The sequence below is a fragment of the Artibeus jamaicensis genome, unplaced genomic scaffold, assembly GCF_021234435.1.
Source record: "Artibeus jamaicensis isolate MK-2021 breed Jamaican fruit bat unplaced genomic scaffold, CSHL_Jam_final contig_387, whole genome shotgun sequence".
Taxonomy (NCBI): Eukaryota; Metazoa; Chordata; class Mammalia; order Chiroptera; family Phyllostomidae; genus Artibeus; species Artibeus jamaicensis.
The window spans coordinates 38,896,910-38,920,292 of NW_026521812.1; the positions used below are offsets into that span (position 1 = coordinate 38,896,910).

Here is a 23,383-nt window from a genome sequence, read left to right on the forward strand (position 1 = left end):
TCTTTGACAAGGTCAAGCTAAAGATTCACGGGAGGCCAATTCCTAGACTTTCTGCAGGGCCACCTACTCTAAACGGTAGGCTAAAGTGGTTGCAACTTTGTGGCTCTCCTCTGAAAAGAAGGAAAAACTGCCCACTCTTTTTTACCTGTGTCTCCCCTGACACATTCTCTTTCCTGTGTCCTACCCACTCCTTAAGAATGTAGGTTTCTAGAAAGATACAGAGTTCTTTAATGTGATGTGGGCTATTATAGGTTACTGGGTAGAACTAAGAAAATACTGTATTTCCTTATTTGGTCAGAGGGGACAGCAAAGGAAAAGGTAGGAAGTAAGATTAGCTACATAATGAAGGCTACCATGGTTATGATACCGTAATAAGGCCGTGATTTACTGCAGAGAAGTCAGTTTACGTATCCTGATCCTCTTCGTTCTCTGTGAAGTTCCGTGTGTGTGTGTGTGTGTGTGTGAAGACCTTTATTAATTAGGTTCTGACCTTGTCTGTACATGCAATGTTCCACCCCTTTTGTCATCTGAAAAATGAGGACATAGGGAAGATCTCTAAAGTAACTTTCTGTTCTAAATTTTATGATTGACTTTATACAGTTGATTCCTATTATTTGCAGAGTCGGCAGTTGCAAATTTACTTCCTCACTAAAATTTGGTCATAACCTCACAATTGCAGTGCTTTTGCAGCCATTCACAGAGTCAAACTTGTGCGAAGACTTCACCTATCATTGGACCTTGTTAAGTCCTCACTGACTCGTGGGTAATAGTTGTGTTTTGTGTCTCCCAGAATTAGTGTCAGTTCCCCCAGAGTCAGTATGTAATAATTTCAGAATGGCTTGGATATTTATTTTTCTCTCTTGCACAGTTGAGCTATAAAAAAGCAACAGGCTCCTGTGGGGGAAGGTTCAGTAAACAATTTATAGTTGTGGCCACACTGCAGGGTCTTTTCTTAAAGGGGACCTTGCCTTCCTTTCCATCAAGGGCCTTTGGGTTTTGGGACTGGCTAAGATTTAAAAACAGGTGAGGGGATAGCAGCATGTCACAGCTGGACCACAGGCAGTGGGAAGGGGATGAAGGAACTTGCTGCAGAGCGCTGGAAAACCAGAGCCAGTCTGTTGGAGGTCTCTTTCTGGTGGTGGAGAAACTTGCCAGAGAACGTCAGTAGGCTACAGCTGGTCTGCTTGAGCCACTGAGGTGAAAGTTCCCCACACAGTATTCAGCTGGCAACTGCACCGTAGGAAACGAGCAGACCAGAACCTGCGTTGTGGCCTTGTGGTGTGCCTTCACTGCTGTGTGTTGACAACACCTGACATTTCACCAGCTGGCAAAGGAGAAACGTTACAGGGTCCTGATCCTGTATGACGAAGTAGAGCGAGCATGGTGCATTTGCAGCTAGGAGGCTGTAAACTGATAATTGACACTATTACAAGTAATAACTGGCACAGTTATATTCAGAGCATATAAGGAGACCAAGTGATTATTTTGAAAACTGATAAAGGGAAAGAATCAGACCTCTACTTCTGCTTTTCCTATAAAGATTATACCTCAGGTAAGCAAATAGTGAGGAATAGGTTTCTCTTAATCAAAGATATTTTCAGCCAAGTAGTGAAGAAAGAATGATTGACTGTCACCATTTTTGCAACTCCTAACGTATTTAGGCCAGCACTGTACAATAGAGATATAGTGTGAGTCATATATGTAATTTAAATTTTTTTAATCACAATAAAAAGTAGAAGAAATGGATTTCGATAGTATATTTTTATTTAACCCACTATATCTAAAATATTGACATTTTAATGTAATTAATGTAGAGTATTAACAAAATCACTTACATCTTTTTTTGTACTAAGTCTTCAAAATTTGGTGTGTGTTTTATACTTATAGCACATCTCAGTTTGGATTAGCCACATTTTAAATGCTCAGTAGTAGTATTTGGCTCCTCAGTGGACAGTTCAGACCTAGGCCGTGATCCCCAATGACGTTCACATCCCAGAAAGGGCGATAACCAGGTATTATGTAATTCCTGGTAAAAGTCCAAGACTGTCTGTGGTGTAGTCCTGGCAAAATAAATAAATAAACTTACATGGACCTTTTTAAGTATCTAGTCTAACTATGCGTTTTCAAGAAATACAGTAGAATTGAGGAGAATGTAAAACAGCACTGTGGTGGTACAAAATACAAATTCCAGACAGTGGGATAATAATCATGTTGGTTTCTCTTTCTTCCCCACTTTTTTTTATAGTTGTTCAAGTACAGTTGGGGATGGTTGGGCGGGGTAGTGGTGGGGACAGTGGAGACAGCTCGGTTTCTTTAAAAGTAAAACGGCAGCGGCGAGGGAGAGAATGAGAAACAAAGGGGCCTCGGTGATTTGTTACACAGTCGAAATGTAGGAGCTTTCCTTGGATCCTGCTTCTAACCGTGAAAAAAATTAGACAATAAGAAAAATTGGAACACAGATTAGATATTAAACAAAAGAAGTACTGCCCTTTTTTAGATGGGATAAAGGTATTGTAATTATGTTTAAAAAAACAAGAGTGTTATAGAAATACATATTGAATACATATGGATAAAATGGCATTATATATGGGATTAAAAGTGTCTGGAGGTGTGAGCGAGCCTGTGGGGATAACAAGTGAAGCAAATTCACTGAGTTGGAGTTTGTTGCAGCCAGGCTTACATGACAGTTCAGTGTCTGTATTTCTTTTTTTGTATCTTTGAATATGTTTGAAATTTTTCACAACAAAATATTCTTTTAAATCAAAGAAATTCAGATTCTAAGTCAGGAAAATATTTTTAACTTTTTAGTTTGAAATAATTTTGGACTTCTAGAAAATGTGCAAAAATAGTGCAGAGGTTCTCTCTGCCATTCACTCAGCTTGTGTCTGCTTTTCTCTGGACTTTGTCCCCTGGGTCTTTCTCTGCTGATTCTACTCTGTATCTTTTGCTAGAATACACCAGAGCTATGAGTATAACAACTTCTGAGTCCTGTGAATCCTCCTAGTGAGTGATTGAGTATGAGGGTGGACTTGGGGATACCCAAACCAGTACCTAAATTCTGGTTTGTTTGGTATTTTCTAATGATTAAATTGAAGTTCTGCATTTTTTTCAAGAATACCACAGAAGAGAAGTGCCCTCAGTGCTTCGTATCAGAGAGTATATGATACACATGTCTTAGTACTGGTGATATTCCTTGATCACTTGGCTAGGGTGATGTCTGCTGAATTTCTTCTCTGTAAATTGGTGATTTCCTTTTTGCAATTAATAAATTCTTGGAGGGGATGCTTTCAGTCTATCCAAATATTTATTTCTTTTCAAACTTTCCTCCATTAGTTTTAGCTTCCATTGGTAGATCCTACCAGCAACAACTATTGCTGCTGTGTTCTATGGTAATGTTTTATTTCCAGAAATTTTTTTGCCTTAACCTCTGAATACACTGGGATATGGATGTGTGTGTATGTGTGTGTGTAGTTTTATTTGCAACCAAAATACTCATAATTTGGCCAGTTTTCTTAGCTTATTATTTATATGAACCATTTTATCTGTAAAGAAAATGAAAGCTGTTTTGTTAACTTCCTAAATACTCTAGGTTTATCTCATTACAATAAATAAGACCATCCTTTTCCAAGTTTTGCTGTTATAACAGATAATTACAATTCTGTGATTGTAATAATTATTTTTTCCCAAATTTCTCACCATGTTTGGTATAAGTTGCAATGACTCTACATTGAAATTATGTCTTGTCTTATGAAGAATCAACCTCACATCATAATATAAAAAGTTATTTATATTTATTAACAGAAATAATATTCTCCTGAGAAAAAGAGCCACTTTAAGGGTTTGTTTTCTTTGCTCCTCTCATTGTCTGTATTTTTAAAGGCAGTAATGAGAATTATTCTATTCTTAGCAGTTATTTTAGAACAGCTTCCAGTTGTTTACAAAGCTGTTTTATTTCCTCTACTAAGTTATATGTTCTAGAGATGATGAATTTAACAAATTGTATTTAGTAATAAAATTTATTGTGTGGTAGCAAATTCAAAATCAAACAGAATATTGTTTAAATATGGTATTTTTAGTTCTCTAAGAAAAAAGGAGAAGAATACTAACAAAGTGTTTAATTTGGGGGGGCTTTGTACTAAGCAGTTTTTATTTGTTATTTCAATTAATCACAATAAGCCTGTAAAATAGGTGTTGGCTGTGTTCATTTGAAATAAGTGACCTAGTTTAATGTGGTGCAGTAACTTGCCTAAATAGCTATTAAATGTAGGAGTCAGTGTTCAAATCCTTGTCATCCTCCAAAACTTTACTCTTTTTCTACTCATGATTTCGAATTGCTCCCTAAATAATACAGTATTTTGCTTTTTTGCTGTCTTGTGCACTTTCTCATAATATAAAAATGATTAATGCAAAGTTCTTATGTTCCTGTTCAGGTTAAAATAGTTGGTCCAGCTTTGTGAAGTTTAGCAGTCTCTCATGTGTTTGGAAATTAGGGTTGACCCTATGATGCCAGGTTATTTCTTCCTCGATACTGATTCTGTGTTCTACGCATTTGTTCTCCAAATAGAAGATGGTGTCCTAAGCTGTGACTAAGCAGGTTGCCTCTGTATCTGCCTGGTGTGTAAATGGAAGACTAGGAATAACATTCCATTTTTCTTAAGAATTTTAATTCTAGAAAATTCATCTCTAATCACTGTTCAATAAGCCCTCTTTAAAAAGTTTGAAAAACTGACTCAAATTTTAAGTAAATGCTACCAAACTTTAGTTGTTAGCAGTTGTGATCTCATTTTATCTTGGAATTGTAGTGCTTGAGGGTAAATTTCCTCTCATATCTGGGACTAACTTCTCCAAGCCTTGTCAGTCATTCTGGGTCCTTTAACTACAGTACTCTATCATGGTCAGAGCGTCCCGAACCCTGCTCATGTCTCTACCGATACCTTGTGACAAGTTTTCTCCCCCAGTGTATTCAGACTTTAACTTGAAGACCAAAAGGTGAAGGAAACATAATTGATGGTGATGATCGCTTTTCGAAGGCATGTTAAGTAGTCATGTAACTAATGCTTAAACTTCAAACCAATTTTAAAAACATATATGATATAAAAGTTTATAAAGTTATATAAAAGCAGTATATAAACTGCTGTTGTAGGTCTTTTTAAAGCATTTCTTAAAAGATACGCTTTTCCATTGTATATTTAAAATATGTTTGAACAGCACTGATGAAATTTTAAACAGTCATTTCCTCTAGGTTGTCTATGACTTCTCTCTTTGAGTTTGTTGATTCTCCCCCGCTTTTTCTTTTCTTTTTTTGGAAAATAAACTGTCAACTTTGTGCCTTATCTAACACATTTTATTAAAAGTACTTTTTTGTACCTGGCTGGTGTGGCTCAGTTGGTTGGAGTATCGCTCCATAACCAGAGGATTGTGAGTTTGATTCCTGGTCAGGGCACATAACTATGGTGCAGGTCTGGTCCCCGGTCTGGTCATGTACAATCCCCAGTCCAGGTGTGTAGAAGAAGCAACCAGTCAGTGTTTCTGTCTCATATCAGTATTTCTCTCTCTCCCTTCCTCTCTCTCTAGTGTCCTTGGAGCCCTGGCTGGTGTAGCTCAGTGGATTGAGCACGGGTCTGTGAAGCAAAGGGTTGCTGGTTCGATACCCAGTCAGGGCACATGCCTGTGTTGCAGGCCAGGTCCCTTGTAGGGGACACATGAGAGGCAACCTCATATTGATGTTTCTTTCCCATGCATTCTCTTTCCCTTCCCCTCTCTCTAAAAATAAATAAATAAAATATTTTAAAATGTCCTTGGGTGAGGATTTTTTTTAAGTACTTTTTTTGCTTATGTCTTGTGTGACTCAGTATTTTTTCATTTATACTGTATGCTCATAGAATGCAGGACATTTTGTTTTCATGTTGCCATTATGCCATAAATGAAAAGGCATTTAGTAAATGCTTTTTATCACTGGTTGATGAAGATACGACTTTCAGCTATTTTTTCGGTGAAATTTTAGATTATATAATTATTTTTATGATCTACATTCCTGTGAAGAGAATATATGATCCTACTCATAACAACTGGAGGTCCAAGGCATCATAGTAATTGGTAATTATTTATTTCTATGTATTGCAGTTATAAAGCTACTAGGTGTTTATGAAGGGAAAAACAAAGTTCAGAGCCACGAGAAGTTCTCTGTATTATGTATTCACATACAGCCAGTATTGATAGTTTCCTGTATTTTTATCAGTCTTCAGTAGATCTTCTGAAAATACTCTCTTGACCACATAACTGCTGAGGACCTTCATGATGGCTGTGGACCTCAGGTGTCTCCTGTTTTGGCTTCAGTGCGTGCAGCAGGGTGTGGCTGACAAAGTGTGGCACTTGTCTCTCCCGTTTCATCGTTTGATTGCCTTCAGTCCTGCTCTTCTGTTTTTCAGCAGGTCTGAACTCTAGAGTGGCTCTCTGGCATTTCTGTTGGGCATCCTTTTCTACCTGCCTCTCAGAATTCCTTTATTGTCTTCTCTAATATCTTTCTCTTCCTGACACCGAATTCATATTCAGCTGCCTGCTGCTTCGAAGGCCAATACTGAGAGGCAACTGCTGGTATAAGGAAAAGTGGTTTATTAGATAGCTGGCTGCCTGAGAAGTTGGGGGACTTTTGTCCCAAAAACCATCTCAGTGCAGGCAGAGTTTAATAAGGAGGAAGATGGACAATAGAACAAAAAAAAAACAAAAAAAAACAAGGGGAAGAGGTTGAAAAGTTCCCTACTGCAGACCAGCACCATTTGGCCTGATAAGGACCCTTGAAGCCGGTCCAGCAGTGGTCTGGGATGTGTCATCCTGGTTTTATGGCTGAAGGTCAGCAAATCTCCTGGAGCTGGGATGTCTGAAAGTCAGAGCTTGTATCTTTTGAGATGTTCCTAGGTTTCTTATAAACATGCTGTTTATCTCCAAGTTACATGTTAGTCAGAGTCAGCATTTACAGAAACAATGTCAAAAGAATGGTGGGGTAGGCTATATTCCTGCTTTTGGAAAAGGAAATTGGGATTTCAGCATGAATTTGGTTTCTTGAAAGAAGAATAGGGTGATGCCTGGGTGTTGGCAGATTGGGAATAATTAATTAAAATTCATTTTATTTATTCCTATAAGATAGTATTAATGTGTAAATATATACTATCTTATTTAATGATTTTGTTTCTAAAAATCTAGCTTAAAGGATTGAGAGAAATAATCCACTTGGCTGTGAGAAATACTTTATAACTTGTCATATATTTTGTTATATTCTTCTAAAAACTAAACTGTAGCTATTTCATAAATCTAAAGGATAAATATTAATAGGATCTTCATATAACAATTCAAATTTGGGATTTGTTTGAGTTTTATAATAAAATTAAACAGTGTGAGCTTAGATACATGGAGCCTGTGTTAGGCAGGACATAACTTAAAACATTTTTTTTTATACAGCAGTTACATGAGGAAAATATATCCTAATTCTAACGTATGAAATTTGAACTGACAGATGTGTAAACACTTTTAACATTTGAAAGCCTTTTCAATCTGTTGTATATGAATTGCATTAAAAAAAGCTGCTTTTATTACATAATAGAAAATAATTCCTAAAAGCAAAAACTTATATTTAATTACTTTCTGTTTTTGCACACAAACATGATTTTTGTTTTCAGTTTTTCAGATTGTCCTTAAAGGCTTTTTATCTATCTATCTATCTATCTATCTATCTATCTATCTATCTATCTATCTATCTATCATCATCTATCTATCTATTTATTTGTCAGTGAGACTTCTTCCTTTTGGATATGGGAAACTGACACTTTGCCCTTTCTTGTGATGTTTCTCCTTTCATGTCTCACCTGCTCGTCCTGCATTACCTCTTTCTTCCAGTCCTAGAATAGGTTTCTGCTGTTGTTTTTGCCAGTTATTGATACTCTATTGATCCTACCTTTACCCTTCATTTGTGCCATATTTAATGAGCAAATGTGTGCAGTGGATAGTAAAATCCATTGCTAAAATGTTTAGCAATGACAGCATTGCAAATCAAATTGAAGGTGTTGTCAAAATTTTATATTTTCTCACTTTTTAAAGTTTGTATAGACAGATGCTGGAAGATTATTATATCTTAAAACTTATAAAAATATGTTTTTTCTATGTTATTGTCCCGTAGGTGTTCTTCTATGTTAAAAGATGTTAATTTAGCAATATTAGTCAATGCCTTTCCTGCTATATGGAGGCTGTTATCTCGTCATTTTGCATACTCCCTTTGCTCCTCTCACTCGTGATGAGTATTTTCCATCTCACTCATCTCACATCCAGCTGAAAGGTTGTGAGTTGTTGGGTGGCGACCCAACATGAGGACCCCTCTAACTTAACACACTCCTTCCAAAAGCTTTCAATTTCATGATTTTGCTTTACTTTTTATCTTTCACAAGTTTGTTGACTATAGTATAATCCACTTATTGAATGCTTCCAATGTGCTGCATTTCCCGTGTACAAGTATCTTGTAAATTCTGTTGGCTACTGTGAAAATCATACAAAGTTTTTCTGTTACCTTTTGATCTTTCCATCATATAACTTGGTAGCAAAAGTTATGAATTAGTGTTTATTTGCTAAAGGAAGGAGTAATTTTCAGTTATGTAGGATTATTTTATACTAGGAATTAATAATGTATTAACTACTTACAGATTATTTTAAATTTTTTTTAAAATTTTTTAAAATAATTTAGTTATTTTTCGAGTACAGTTTTTTGTCTATTTCTCCATTTCCAGCTTTCCCCCACCCCGTGCTCCCCACCTCCCTCCAATTTCTATCCCCGTTCGTTCTCGTCCCTGTGTCCTTCATATTTGTTCCTCCAAATCCCTCCCCTTTTTCCCCTTAAATTCCCTTCCCTCTCCCCTCTGGTCACTGTCTCCTCGTTCTCTATTTCAGTGTCTTTGTTTTTCTTCTGCTTGCTTGTTTGTTTTGTTGTTTAGCTTCCTGTTAAAGGTGAGATCATATGGTATTTGTCTTTCAACTCCTGGCTTATTTCACTCAGTATAATGCTTTCCAGTTCCATCCATGTTGTTGCAAAGGGTAGTAGCTCCTTCTTTCTTTCTGCAGCATAGAATTCCATTGTGTATATGTACCACAATTTTTTGATCCATTCATTTACTGACGGGCACCTAGGTTGCTTCCAACTCTTGGCTATTGTAAATTGTGCTGCTATGAACATTGTGGTGCATAGGTTCTTTGAAATTGATGTTTTAGGATTCTTAGGATATAATCCTAGCAGTGGAATTGCTGGGTTAAAAGGCAGGTCGATTTTTATTTTTCTGAGAAAATTCCATACTGTTTTCCATAATGGTTGTACCAGTCTGCAATCCCACCAACAGTGAACTAAGGTCCCCTTTTCCCCACAACCTCTCCAACATTTGTTGTTCGTTGCTTTGTTTATGATAGCCATCCTGACTGTTGTAAAGTGGTATCTCATTGTGGTTTTAATTTGCATCTCTTTGATAGCTAATGATATTGAGCATCTCTTCATGTGTCTCTGGATATTCTGTATGTCCTCCTTGGAGAAGTGTCTGTTCAAGTCCTTTTCCCATTTTTTAATTGGGTTAGATGTCTTCTTAGAGTGGAGTCGTGTAAGTTCTTTGTATATTTTGGAGATTAAACCTTTGTCTGAGGTATCATTGGCAAATATGTTTTCCCATACAGTTGGTTGTCTTTTTAATTTAATGCTGTTTTCTTTAGCCACGCAGAAGTTTTTATTTTGATGAGATCCCATTTGTTTATTCTTTCCTTGATATTCCTTGCTCTAGGGGACATATTGGTAAAAATGTTCCTGTGTAAAATATCTGAGATTTTCTTGCCAATGTTCTCCTCTAGGACTTTAATGGTGTCACAGCTTATATTTAAGTCTTTTATCCACCTTGAATTTATTTTGGTGTATGGTGTAAGTTGGTGCTCAAGTTTCATTTTTTGCACGTAGCTGTCCAGTTCTCTGAACACCATTTGTTGAAGAGGCTATCTTTACTCCATTTTATGTTACTGCCCCCTTTGTCGAATATTAATTGACTGTAGAGAGTTGGGTTGATTTCTGGGCTCTGTGTTCTGTTCCATTGGTCTATGTGCCTGTTTTTAGGCCAGTACCAGGCTGTTTTGATTACAGTGGCCTTGTAATACAGTTTGATATCAGGTATTGTGATCCCTCCTACTTTGTTCTTCTTTCTCAAAAGTGCAGCTGCTATTCGGGGTCGTTTATGGTTCCATATAAATTTTTGAAGTGTTTGTTCTATGTCTGTGAAATATGCCATTAGTAATTTAATAGGTATTGCATTGAATCTGTAAATTGATTTGCATAGTATGGACATTTTGATGATGTGAATTCTTCCAATCCATGAACAAGGTATATGTTTCCATTTGTTTGTGTCTTCCCTGATTTCTTTCTTCAGTGCTGTGTAGTTTTCTGCATACAGATCTTTTACCTCCTTGGTTAGGTTTATTCCCAGATATTTTATTTTTGTTTTTGCTATATTGAATGGGATTTTTTTCTTGATTTCTGCTTCTGCCGATTCATTGTTAGTATACAAAAATGCCTTTGATTTCTGGATATTGACTTTGCAACCTGCTGTTTTGCCAAATCCATTAATTAGTTTGAGCAGATTTTTGGTAGAGTCTATAGGATTTTCCATGTATACTATCATGTCATCTGCAAACAGTGACACTTTTTTTTCCTCTTTTCCTATTTGAATGCCTTTTATTTCCTTTTCTTGCCTAATCACTGTGGCCAAAACTATATTGAATAGAAGTGGTGAAAGTGGACATCCTTGTCTTGTTCCTGATCTTAGTGGAAAAGCTTTTATTTTTTGCCCGTTGAGTATGATGTTGGCTATAGGTCTTTCATACATGGCCTTTATTATATTGAGGAGTGCTCCCTCTGTTCCCACTTTGCTGAGTGTTTTTATCATAAATGGGTGTTGTACCTTATCAAAAGCTTTTTCTGCATCTATTGACATGATCATGTGGTTTTTGTCTTTGCTTTTGTTTATGTGATGTATTACATTTACTGATTTGCGAATGTTGAACCATCCTTGCATCCCTGGGCTGAATCGCACTTGGTCATGGTGTATGATCTTTTTGATATATTGTTGGATGCAGTTTGCCAATATTTTCTTGAGGATTTTAGCGTCTATGTTCATCAGCGATATTGGCTTGAAGTTTTCTTTCTTTGTTGTATCTCTATCTGGTTTTGGAATTAGGATGATGTTGGCTTCATAAAAAGAATTTGGGAGTTTTCCATGCTTCTGGATTTCTTGGAATAGTCTGTGAAGATAAGGGGTTAGCTCTTCCTTAAATACTTTGTAGAATTCTCCTGTGAAACCATCTGGTCCAGGGCTTTTGTGTGATGAGAGTTTTTTGATTATTGCTTCAATTTCTTTTGCTGTTATTGATGTGTTCAGATTTTCTGTTTCTTTTACATTAAGTTTTGGAAGATTATATTTTTCTAGAAATGTGTCCATTTCCCCTAGGTTTTCAAATTTTTTTGGCATACAGTTCTTCATAGTAATTTCTTACAATCCCTTCTATTTCTGTGGTATCAGTTGTAATCTCTCCTTCTTCATTTCTGATTGTGTTTATTTGTGTCCTCTCTCTTCTTTTCTTGATGAGCCTACTTAAAGGCTTGTCTATTTTGTTTATCTTCTCAAAAACCAACTCCTGGATTCATTGATCCTTAGAATTGTGCTTTTATTCTCTATGTCATTTCATTCTGCTCTAATCCTTCTGCTGGCTCTGGGCTGTCTTTGTTGTTGTTCCTCGAGTTCTTGCAGGCGTAGGGTTAGGTTGTTTGTTTGAAATGTTTCTATCTTCTTTAGGTAGGGCCTGTATTGCTATAAACTTCCTTCTCAGGACTGCCTTTGCTGTGTCCCATAAGTTTTGGGTTGTTGTGAGATCGTTTGCATTTGTTTCCAGAAACGTTCTGATTTCTTCCGTAATTTCACTCTTGACCCATTCGTTGTTTAATAGCATACCATTCAGTCTCCATGATTTTGGGTGCTTTGGGTTTTTTCCTTTGGAGTTGGTTTCCAATTTCAGTCCCTTGTGGTCAGAGAAAATGCTTGGTATGATTTCAATTTTCTTGACTTTGTTGAGGCTCGTTTTGCGTCCTATCATGTGGTCTATCTTTGAAAATGTTCCATGTGCATTTGAAAAGAATGTGTATTTAGCTTCTTTGGGATGAAGGGCTCTATATATATCAGTTAAGTCCATTTCCTCTAGGGTGTTGTTTAATGCTGCAATATCTTTGTTGATATTTTGTTTGGAAGATCTGTCCATTTTTGACAGTGGGGTGTTAAAATTCCCTACTATAATTGTGGTGCTGTCAATATCTTTCTTAAATTCCTCTAAGATTTTCTTGATATAATTGGGTGCTCCTATGTTTGGTGCATATATATTTACGATGTTAATGTCTTCTTGGTGGATTCTTCCCTTGAGTATTATGAAGTGACCTTCTGGGTCTCTCTTTAGGGCCCTCTTTTTGAAATCTATTTTATCTGATAAGAGGATTGCTACCCCAGGTTTTTTTCTTGTCCATTTGCTTGGCAAATTTGTTTCCAGCCTTTCACTTCTAGTCTGTGATGGTCTTTTGTCCTGAGGTGGGTCTCTTGTAGGCAGCATATATGAGGGTCATGCTTTCTTATCCATTCACCTATTCTGTGTCTTTTGATTGGAGCATTTAATTCATTTACGTTTAAGGTTATTATTGATAGGTATTTATTCATTGCCATTTTTGTACCTGTTTTCCTCTCTGTCTCTCAGTTTTCCTTCCTTTCCTTAAAGCAGTCCTTTTAGTATTTCTTGTAGAGCTGGTTTGGTGGAGGCATATTCTTTTAGACTTCTTTTGTCTTGGAAGCTCTTTATTTGGTCTTCTGTCTTGATTGAGAGCCTTGCTGGGTAAAGTAGCCTTGGTTGTAGGCCTCTGTTTTTCATTACTTGGAATATTTCTTGCCATTCACTTCTTGCTTGGAGTGTTTCCATTGAGAAGTCAGTAGCTAATGTAATTGGGGCTCCCTTGTATGTTACTTCTTTTTTCTCCCTTGCTGCCTTTAAATTCTCTCTTTGTCTTGGAATTTTGCCATTTCGATGATGATGTGTCTTGAAGTGGGCCTCTTTGGGTTCCTCTTGATTTGGACTCTCTGTGATTTCTGGATTTGTGTGACTTTTTCTCTCATCAAATTAGGGAAATTTTCTCTCATTACTCCTTCAAGTATGTTTTCTATCCCTTGTTTTTCTTCTTGTCCTTCTGGTATTCCTATTATTAGGATATTATTACGTTTTGTATTGTCTTGCATTTCTCTTAATCCCTCTTCATTCTTTCTGAGCCTCTTTTCATTTTCTTGCTCTTTCTGTGAGATGCTTTCTACTTTATTCTCCAGCTCGCTAATCTGATCCTCTGTCTCATCTATTCTACTTTTGAAACTTTCTACTGTGTTCTTCAATTCAGAAATTGTATTCTTCAATTCAGAAATTGTATTCTTCAATTCCTCTTTTCCCTTGCTGATAGTTTCTATTTCCTTTTTCATGTTGATATAGTTAGTGGTGAGATCACTGTAGCTCCCCTGTAGTTTCTGGTAGCTCATTGTGAGCTCTTTGAACTTCGTGATAACCAGTGCTTTGAATTCACTATCTGATAGTTGATTAGCCTCTATTTCATCTAACATTCTTTCTGAAATTTCTGCGTTTTCTTTCATTTGGGGATTGTTTCTTTGTCTTCCCATTGTTTGTGAGACTCTTCTTGTTAGCCTCAGCTTCTAAAATTGATCTGTTTTGACTCCCTGGGTTTATGTTGTGAACCTCTGTGGTATAATACCTGTGAATTTCAGTGGTGCAGACTCCTTCAGGTATCTTGATGTTGTCCGTTTATACCTACTCCTTTTATCGTGTATGTGTAATCAGTTGTAGGAGGAGGCAGAATGGTTTATGACAGCAGAAGAGTATTTTATGATATTTACAGTCACAGACGGTAGAGAGGAGATAGGTGAGCTTTAGGCTATATATAGTGTTACCCCATATTCTTCAGCCCAACTTGCCACTTTTACAAGAGGATGGACAAAAGATAAGCCTCTTGTTGGGGAGGGAAGGCTTGTTAGTTGGAACTAGAAAGCAGTGAGGTTTCAGATGGTCAGATTTTGAGGTAAGGTGAGTGTAAGGAACAGTAAATAGGTGTAGTGTGTGAGCAAATAGAGTTAATCACTACAGTGATAGAATTCAAGGACCTGTACAATGGGGTGAGATTCGTGAGATGTGTTGTGAAGTATTTACTGTTGTATAGATCAGCTATTATTTACACTAATATTAGAGCAGCACTCATATAACAAACTCTATGAGATCTGTCTGAGTAGGGGGTATAGAGCTTTAGGTAGTGTGCTAAAGGAAAACAAGTGGCGTGGAGTTTAGAGGATTAGCAAAGCACTGTGGAGGAAAGGACTGGGGGAGCCTGTCTAATAATACAGTATAACTACTCAAGACTGAGAAGCCTATAGAGAAAGAGGAGGAATACAGAGATATTAAAATATAAAAGAAGTGAGAATAATGAGGAAGGTGGAATTTGTCTCTCTGTCTCTCTACTGTTGAGATGCCCCCACGTTGGGTCCCATTCTGGTCTTTTCACAGTTCCTAGTTGTTTGTTTCTCTTGTGGGTAAAAGGAAACAAAGCAACAAACAATCAAACAAAAAGGCAGGAGAAGGGATGCAAAAGCCATGAGTTTAAGAGGAAAGGAAGAAGGACTAAAACAGGGAAAAAGAAAGGAGAGAAACAAAGTATAGAAAGATAAAGCAGTGATAAAATTAAAAATATATATGATTACTAAACAAACGCACAAAAAAGTTACTAAAAAAGGGGGGAAAAACCAAAAACCAAACAAACAAACAACAACAAAAAACCAATAACAACAACAGAAAAACCCTTTCCCTGTTGGTTTCAAACTGTCCAGACTGGTTTTTCTGGTTGCAGCAGGATCTCTCTGTGGGCTGGGGTGTCGGCGCAAGTGCCTGCACCGGCCAGGCTACCAGATTAGGGTGTGGGTGCCCGCACACTCGCCAAGCTGCTTGGGACCCATGGGTTCTGGTAGTGTCCTTCCCAGTCCTGTGGCGGGACTCAGCCGCTTCTGCGCCTGTGCACACCAGCCAGTTGAAACCGGCTAGGCGCTTCCCAGTCCTGTGTTGGGAACTCAGAGGCTTCTGTGCCTGTGTGCACCCGCCAAGCTGTCTGGGATCCGAGAAACTGGCAGGGTGCTTCCCAGTCCTGTGGCGAGTTCCCAAATGTCTCCGCTTTCCCCCTGGCTCGCTGTAAGGTTGGGTGGGAAGCAAGCCAAGGTGTCCTGGCAGAAGAACACCTCAGTGCACTTTCAAAAAAAAACCCCACAAAACTCTCCAGATAGCCTGCCTCTCAGTCCAGCCCAGTTCCCAGCAAGACCAGTGAGGCCAGTGCATCTCTCAGTTCTCCCAGGCTTGCAAGCACAGAGTCTGCAGTTGAACCGGGCCCTGTGTCTTTGTAACCCTCCCTGATAATGCAAGCAGGCAAGCAGACAGGTCTCTGCCCGCTGTTGTCCAGTTTTTCTTATACAGGGAGTGGGGGAGCTGCTGGCTCGCGCTGGTGGCCACTGGGGCTGCTGGGTGCGCAGGCTCCTGTGGCAGACACCTCTGGTGTTGGTCTCAGACCGATGGCTCTGGTCCCTGGCCGTAAAGGCAGCACCAGGGCCACCTGGCCAGTGCACCGGCCCCCACTGCTGCTTTGTCTTTACCCCGGTCCCCAAGACCCTACTGACCTGCCGCTTTCTGGTGTTCCAGTGTCCGTCACAATCTCTGTTCTTTTAATTTCACAAATGCTGGGTAAGCGATGGATTAGTGCGCTGCTTCTCTATAGATCTGCCAGGATTTTCACCCATGAGTACGGGAGCTAGAATCCGCTCCGTCGCCATCTACCCAGCACCCCCTAAAATTTTTTATATGAATGCATTATTACTTTGTTTTGGAAGGGCTGTGTGTGTGTTTTTTATTTATAGACTTTAGTTTTTAGTACCACTTTAGGTTTACAGAAAAATTTAGCAGGTAGTACAGAGTTACCATATACATCCCACTTGACAAGAGTATTCCCAGTTCCGCCCTTCCACTTCTTATAGCATTGCTGTCATATATTTTGCTTATTCATATGCTGTGATCATCCAATACATTGTTACTATTATTACTTTGAGCTAACAGATACCTATTAGATCAATTAGAATAAGAGTAATAAAAAAATTTTATTTTACCTTAATTTATTTCTTCTCTAACAGTCTTTTTTAATGTAGATTTGAGTTTCTGACCTATGTAATGTATTTTCCCTCTTAAACACTTCTTTTTTAACTTCTTACAGAGCATGTTATCCAGTAACAAATTCCTTTATCGTTTTTGTCTTCTAAGAAAATCTTTTTATTTGTCATTCACTTTTGAAGGATAATTTTGCTGGATAAAGAATCTAGGTTGGTGGGACTTTTTCTATAATGCTTGAAATTTCTCTCCACTTTCATCTTTCCTTTGTGATTTTCCTTTGTGACATGAAGTCTAATGTCTTTATATAAAGGTTGGGTGCTTTTCTCCCCCTTCATGATTTTTTCTTTGCCTTTGGTTTTCTGTAGTTTAACTATGATGTGCACAGGTGTAAAACTTTTAGTAGTTACCCTGCTTTGTGTGCTCTGAGTTTCCTGGATCTGTGGTTTGGTGTCTTTCATTAATTTTGGAAAATTCAGTCACTTAAAACTCATTCAAAAATGAATAAGGAATATTTACAAACTAGGTAAAAGTAAGAAAGAGTGTATAATTTCTTATTAAAGTTAAAATTTTCTGTAACTTTAGTGTAAGTCTCAGTGTAACTGGTGATTTATGACTGAAACCTGGATGTGTTGGATATTCTAAGACCCTGGTCTTGACTTGTTTAGTCCTTCTGTTTTAGCGCCTCTCCTGACACCTCTCCAGCAGGGAAAGGAGGTGCTGCCCTGTTACTGCCGGGTGGAACTGGAAGCCCAGGTCTCCCATTTGGCCTTTGTAGAGCTTGGGTGGGGGAAATGGAGGGTGCTCCTTGTTTCTGGGGGACAGGGGTGTAAGTCTCAGAATCCCCATGTGGCCTCCATTGGGGATACTTGGTTTGAGCTGAGACAGCCTTCTTATCACTGGTTGGTGATGAAAGTCCTGATTCTTCTAGAGCAACCCAACAAGAGATTAAAGGGTTGCTCTTTATAGCAGGGTGGAGGTAGAAGTCTTGGTTCTCCCCATGGTCTTCAATGATAATCTGGTTGCACATGTTTCCTGCTTCTTAGCTCCCCATTCAGCTTTCTCTGTCCATATCCTGGCTGGGTGTTGGGGCTCTTGGTTACAGTCTGGTGAAGATGGAAGTCTAGGCTCCTTACTTGGCTTCGAGAGCTTGGAATGGGCAGTTTTTCCATGTAGTGTTTCACTAGAATAGAGTGGTAATTATCTAGAAGTTTTCTGTTTGGCTAAGTCGCTCCTTTCCTGGGTAGAGAGAGAAGGCTTCTTCTTTTTTTTTTCCTCTCACTGACATTTATGGCTTCCTGGTTGCTCTAGTACTCAGTCTGAAATATATGAAGTGAAAAGAAAACCCAGACTATTCATTACCGTGTGTTCCTTGGATCCTGAGTTCCCCAGCTGGACTGCCTTCTTCTCTCCACCTTTTAGAGCTTGACGTTTATTTTATATATAATGTTCTTGGTTTTCAGTTGTATTTAGTGGGAGAAATAGGGGAAAGTTTATCTACTTTATCTTCCTGGAAGAAGTCCCAGGAACATATCATTTAATTTACAGAAATTCAATTACCCATAATCTTTTGAGAACCACTGACCCTGTAGTTGCTCACTAATTACTTCTTGAATTAAATCAAAAGTTATGCATATGTCTTTAGGACATATGTCTTTGTTCTCATCTAAGATATCTGAATTGAGAAAAGAAAGATGCAAGTAAAATAAATGCCTGCCACATTTATACTGTTAGTTTTCAAATATATCATTGTGTGTATTTTTTAGTAAACATAATTTGTGGATTAGGAGAGGAAAGAGAGAATGTATTGTATTGAACAATAACTTCAGTCTTTTCCTATAATTTCTTTATTATTATTATTATTTTTTTAAGATTTTATTTATTTATTTTTAGAGAGTGGGGAAGGGAGGAAGAAAGAGAGGGAAAGAAACACCAGTGTGTGGTTGCCTCTTGCACACCCCCTCCTGGGACCTGACTTGCCACCTAGACATGTGCCCTGACTGAACCTGATTGAACCTGGCCACCTTTTGGTTCGCACGCAGGCCAGCACTCAGTCCACTGAGCTGTACCAGCCAGGGCCTTTTCCTATAATTTCTGTTCTTAACTGGAAACTGGTCCTATTTTGTTAATTTCATTTTGGGCAGTCATTTATCTTTTAATTTTGTTGTGTTGTATATTGTTAAATGAGCCTAGTTTTTTATTACAAAACCATAGATCACCTCTGGAGCTAGTGAGCTGGTCAAACCATCTGTTCTAAATTATGTTGTCTCTTATTTTGTAGTTGCTCCATATCCTTTAAAAGGTAAAGGTCAGGTGTGTCAGGTGTTTTCAACAAACACTGTTACAGTATTCAGTTCATATTCTAAAAAGTACTTTTAAAAAAAGTTTAAATTTTATTTTGACTGCACGCTTTTTATCATTTTTTATTTTCACAATATTTTACCCAGTTGTTAATTAAAGTAAATAGTATCTTCATGAAGTAAGCCAATTATCTCCATTTTATAGATGAGGAAATGGAAAAATGTCCTTTAGTTTATGACTTTTCCAGGAGCGTTCAGTGAATTGAAATTATAGCTGGGACAATAGACAAAGATTGGGACTCTTTTTCTTTGCCACCATCTTGTGTTCAGCCCAACAGACCATGCCAGTCACCAAATTGAATTTATGTATCTTTCAGAATGAGAGCAAGGGAGGAAAAAGGGTTATCCAATTAGAACTTTAGCATCAGACATGGTCCGTAAATATCTAATTTTTCAGTCTGATGCATCAGTGTTTCATCATCATCATATCCTTTCTTTCAAATGCAGCATAGTGCAAAAACTCCATAATGCAAGACAATAATTTCAGAAATTATTTTCTTCTTAACCAGAAATATGAAAGTTATTTGAAATTTTTTATAATAAAAATGAAAAATGTGATATATATAGCAAACATATGTAGTACATATACTTGCTATTAAATATATTCCATATCTACACCTTATATATTACACATATGCAGAATAAAACTTACTGAAGATTTGTGGTAGGTTGGCAAACTATCAAGGTTATCATGTTAAAGAGTATTATTATGTAAAATAGCTAAATTTAGGAAAATGGTTTATTTAAATTGCATTTCATATTTGTCTTCTCAGTTTGAAATATTTATATGAAATGTAGGTGTGCTTTCTTTTTATAACTAATGTTGGGAAGAATTCATCACTAAAAATTAAGGTTCTAGGTTAGAAATTAAGCTCTTATTCTGATAAATATATTGATCATGGAAGCACATTTTCAGTATTGTCTTTGGGAATTAGAATCCTGTTGTGAGTGGATTAATATTTAAGCACCACGGAGAGCTCTCTGGTTTTGTTTGTTTGTTTTATCTTTGTTTCCACCTTTTCTCCTATTCCCAAGATTTTCTTTTGGCACTCAGTTTTTAGAATTCTATTCAGTGCCAGGTATGGCTGGGTCATAATGTAATGCTTTTCCATTCAGTGCTTCTGTTTTGCTCATTGGGTATTTTCTTCAAAATGACACATTTTGAAGTGATAGTAAAAATAAAACCCTGGGCCTCAGTTATATTTCACCTTCAGGTCCAGAAAGGTAGCAAAACCAGGTGAGCTATGCCAGGACCAGTTGTGGTACTACAGAACCCCCCGGCCCAACCCCTGCTCTGGGACTGACCAATCAGTAGTGGACACCACGACCCTGAAAGGGCGCATCTGGGAACAGCTGATGAATATTCTGTTGCAGTCAACCCTAAGACCTCTCCTAAATTCCCAGCCTTTAATAAACCTCAAAACAAAGGGCCCAGCGTGCCTTCTCCCTTCTTTCTCTTCTCCTACCACAGGCGTACATCTCCTGGACTCTGGGGACCTCCGAGACATGCAGCGGGGGAGCAGTGGGCACTGGTGGCCTGTCCTGGGCCAACTCCCTGGGCCTGTCTCCAAGGCTCCCTCTTCTCTGACTCTCCAGTGAGGCAAAGCAGCCCCACCTAGGCTCCCTGCACTTGCTTCTTCTTTCGTGGGCACTTTCCTGTTTTCACTGTCCCCAGCTTTAATGTCCTCTGGAAAAAAAAAAAAAAGCCCTTAGCTGTGAAAGAGTAGGAATGCTTATAATGAAACTAAGTGGTAAGTTTTATTTCCCAAGTCCAAAGTAATTCTTTCTACCTTGGTAGTCCCATAGTTTTTTATTCGTAGTTATTATATTTTGCCTTGTATTATTGCAGTGAGCTGTTAACTTAACCCCACAGTACCTAATTCAGTGCTGTACACTTTGTCTATTCACAAGTACATGCTCTGAATTGAATTCAGTTCCCTGAAGACAAAAGAAACATATGTCCCATTTCTGATAATCAGATTTTTAATACGGATTTGTTGATTTTGTCTCTGTTCTAGCTTGTTTCTCATTGGGATTTTAAATTGTATATTCATTTTTGTTTTATTATCTATTCATAGTTTCCTTCACCTGGTTAGATTAAGATTTTGTTTCCTCAGTAATCTTTTCATGCACATGATGAAAAATCAGATGATTGCTGCTCTATTATTTTAAAATAGCCCCACCTAATTCCATTCCATTCCATTCCATTCCAAAAAAATGCCTTCTATGTGACTAGTCCAGTCACAGTGCCCGACACATAATAGGTGCTCAAAAATGAATAAATGGATGAATGAGAGAACTAATGAATGGTTTTTATAACCTGTTGAATAGTTTATCCACATAGATATTTACAGGTACGATCACTATGTTGAAGTATTTGTTAAAAATTTTTAGTTTTAATGTAATCTCCTTAGTACTGTAGCCTGGTTTGCTGCATGTACACTCTTCAATACATGAAGCCTGTTAACTTAGATGTACCAGGTTAATAGTTATCCAAAGTAAGTTGATAGAGCCAGTTGAACAGGTGTGCATAAAGTTGTTATAATGAGATATAACTAGTGTGAAGGGAGCCTATAGATTGTAAACTAATACCCAAAGACTAGACTGTTCCTTAAGCAGGCTTTTATTATTAATATGGAATCAGTAATACATGTTAAAGAATACTACTCCATCATAAATACATTTCTTAGAATAGGCAACATGTGTTTGAGCATATATGCTGGATTGTATAGATTGTCAAAATATATTTTTGCTAAGGTGTTTTTAAGTGTTTCTGAATAATTAGGAAGATGCAATTATGAGTAATGTGATATATGTGTATTATATATATGTATATGTCTTGTAGATTATAAAATTTAAGATACCTAAATGACATTATCTGTTTGATTTATATCAAACAGATGACATTAGGATAGAATCTTTTTCTACAAAGAGGGCATGATCTCTAGATTGAAGATACTTACTTGCTGCAAAGTATCTCCATCTTCTAAGTTGCCAGAATGATGTCCAGTGATGGGCTGTGGCCGAGTGGCCCAGGCCGATCCTAGGTTGTTAGGCTGTTTTCAGAGGGGCTGGAAGTGTATGAGCAATTACTTTCCAGTTTTAGCTACAATAAGTACAACAGATTCCACCTTAAGATGTGGCAGAATTTTCTTCCTTGTTTAATAGAGGTCTTTGAGAATTTTTGTTCAGGTCACATCCCTGAGTGAACAGATGGTTTGCTTACTCCTTATTTGCACTGTCCAGTATGATAGCCACTAGCCGTGAGTGACTGTTGAGCATTTGAGGTGTGGCTAGTCTGAAATGAAATGTGCTGTAAATATACAACATAAACCAGATTTTGAATACTTAGTACAAGAAAAGTTAATTATCTTAGTAATAATTTTAATATGTAATACCAGTTCTAGGTAGTTTCCCTGAAGTTCTTTACCATGAGCATTTTCCCAGCATAATTAATTGGTCAGTTTTGCTGTAAAAGTTAAAATTACTGGTTGAAAACTCAGTTGGTTGGAGCATCATCCTGTGAACAGAAAGGTCATGGGTTGGATCGTCCATCAAAGCACATGCCTAGGTTGCGGGTTTGGTCTCTGGTCCAGGCGTGCAGGAGAAGGCGACAGATCAGTGTTTCTCTGTTGCATCGATGTTTCTCTCCCTGCTTCCCACCCTTCCCCTCTCTCTAAAAATCAATAATCATGTCCTTGGGTAAAGATAAAAAAAAACCTGGTTGATGGTTGGATTTCATTTTTCCATTGATGAATCAACTGATCGGTGGTAGACTTAATATACTGAAGTTAGTTGTCAGTTTTAATTTAATTTTTCCATTGACAGGGTTTTCACAGTACTCCCATTTTTATGTAAATCTCATGTAAATCATTATATAGTAAATCATTTATATAATTTTATATAAATCAGGTTTATATAAATCTTGGTCTTTTAAAAATATTTTATTTATTTTAAGAGAGGGGAGGGAGGGAGGGTAGGAGAGAAACGTCTATGAGTGGTTGCCTCTGGAGTGCCTGGGGACCTGGCCTGCAACCCAGGCATGTGCCCTGACTGGGAACTGAACTACTGACCCCTTGGTTCACAGGTGGGCACTCAGTCCACTGAGCCACACTAGCCAGGGCTAAACCTTAGTCTTCATACCGGCCTATACAGTGATGAGTAGCTGTGGTGGTCTTAAAGTTACAGTGGATTATAACAACTACAGATTAAGCCAGATTGCAAAACTGCATGCAAAGCCAGATTGCATACTCCAGTAGAGAATGCCTGGGCATATCCAAAGGGACAGAGAAGTGACAGATTTCAGGAAGCACCAGCTCTAGTGGACTACTTAAAGGTTTGCACCAGCCCTAAAGTCCAGAAGCTGGAGCTGGAGTCTCCATGCCTAGAGCCAAGATCTGACTTGAGACAACAACTTCCAAGGCAGGAGGGAGGGAGGAGAAACAAGCAGGTGTGAAAGTGTCTAGTAGGAACAGATCTCACATGGAAGCAAAATACACATTCTGAAGTTCAGGGGTCACCCTAGAAAACAGGGTTGTTACCCTTGGGGCTGCAGATGCCCTCCTCTACCCAGGAATGCAAAAAAGAGATTTGAGAGAAATAGCCCATCACTGTGGCATAGATGAACGAGCTCTTGGATTGCACAGTCTGAAAGGCTATCACCTTTCCCCCACCCTGCCTTTACTGGAGCACCTCCGGCCTGGTCCTGGAAAATCTCAGCCCTTCAACCTAAA

General features: G+C 38.0%; 1 protein-coding gene across 7 annotated transcripts in view; it reads left to right on the forward strand.

Moving 5' to 3' along the window:
- Positions 1 to 23,383, forward strand: part of RNGTT (RNA guanylyltransferase and 5'-phosphatase) — a 247,508-nt gene that overhangs the window by 162,240 nt on the left and 61,885 nt on the right. The window contains exon 14 of one of the 7 annotated variants that reach the window (XM_053664816.1): positions 5,575 to 5,723. The exons of the other annotated variants lie outside the window; for them this stretch is intronic. Within the exon in view, the coding sequence (XP_053520791.1) occupies positions 5,575 to 5,695 (121 nt within the window). The 3' untranslated portion in view covers positions 5,696 to 5,723. Of the gene's footprint in view, positions 1 to 5,574; positions 5,724 to 23,383 lie in introns of those variants that run through there. 7 annotated transcript variants of the gene reach the window in all.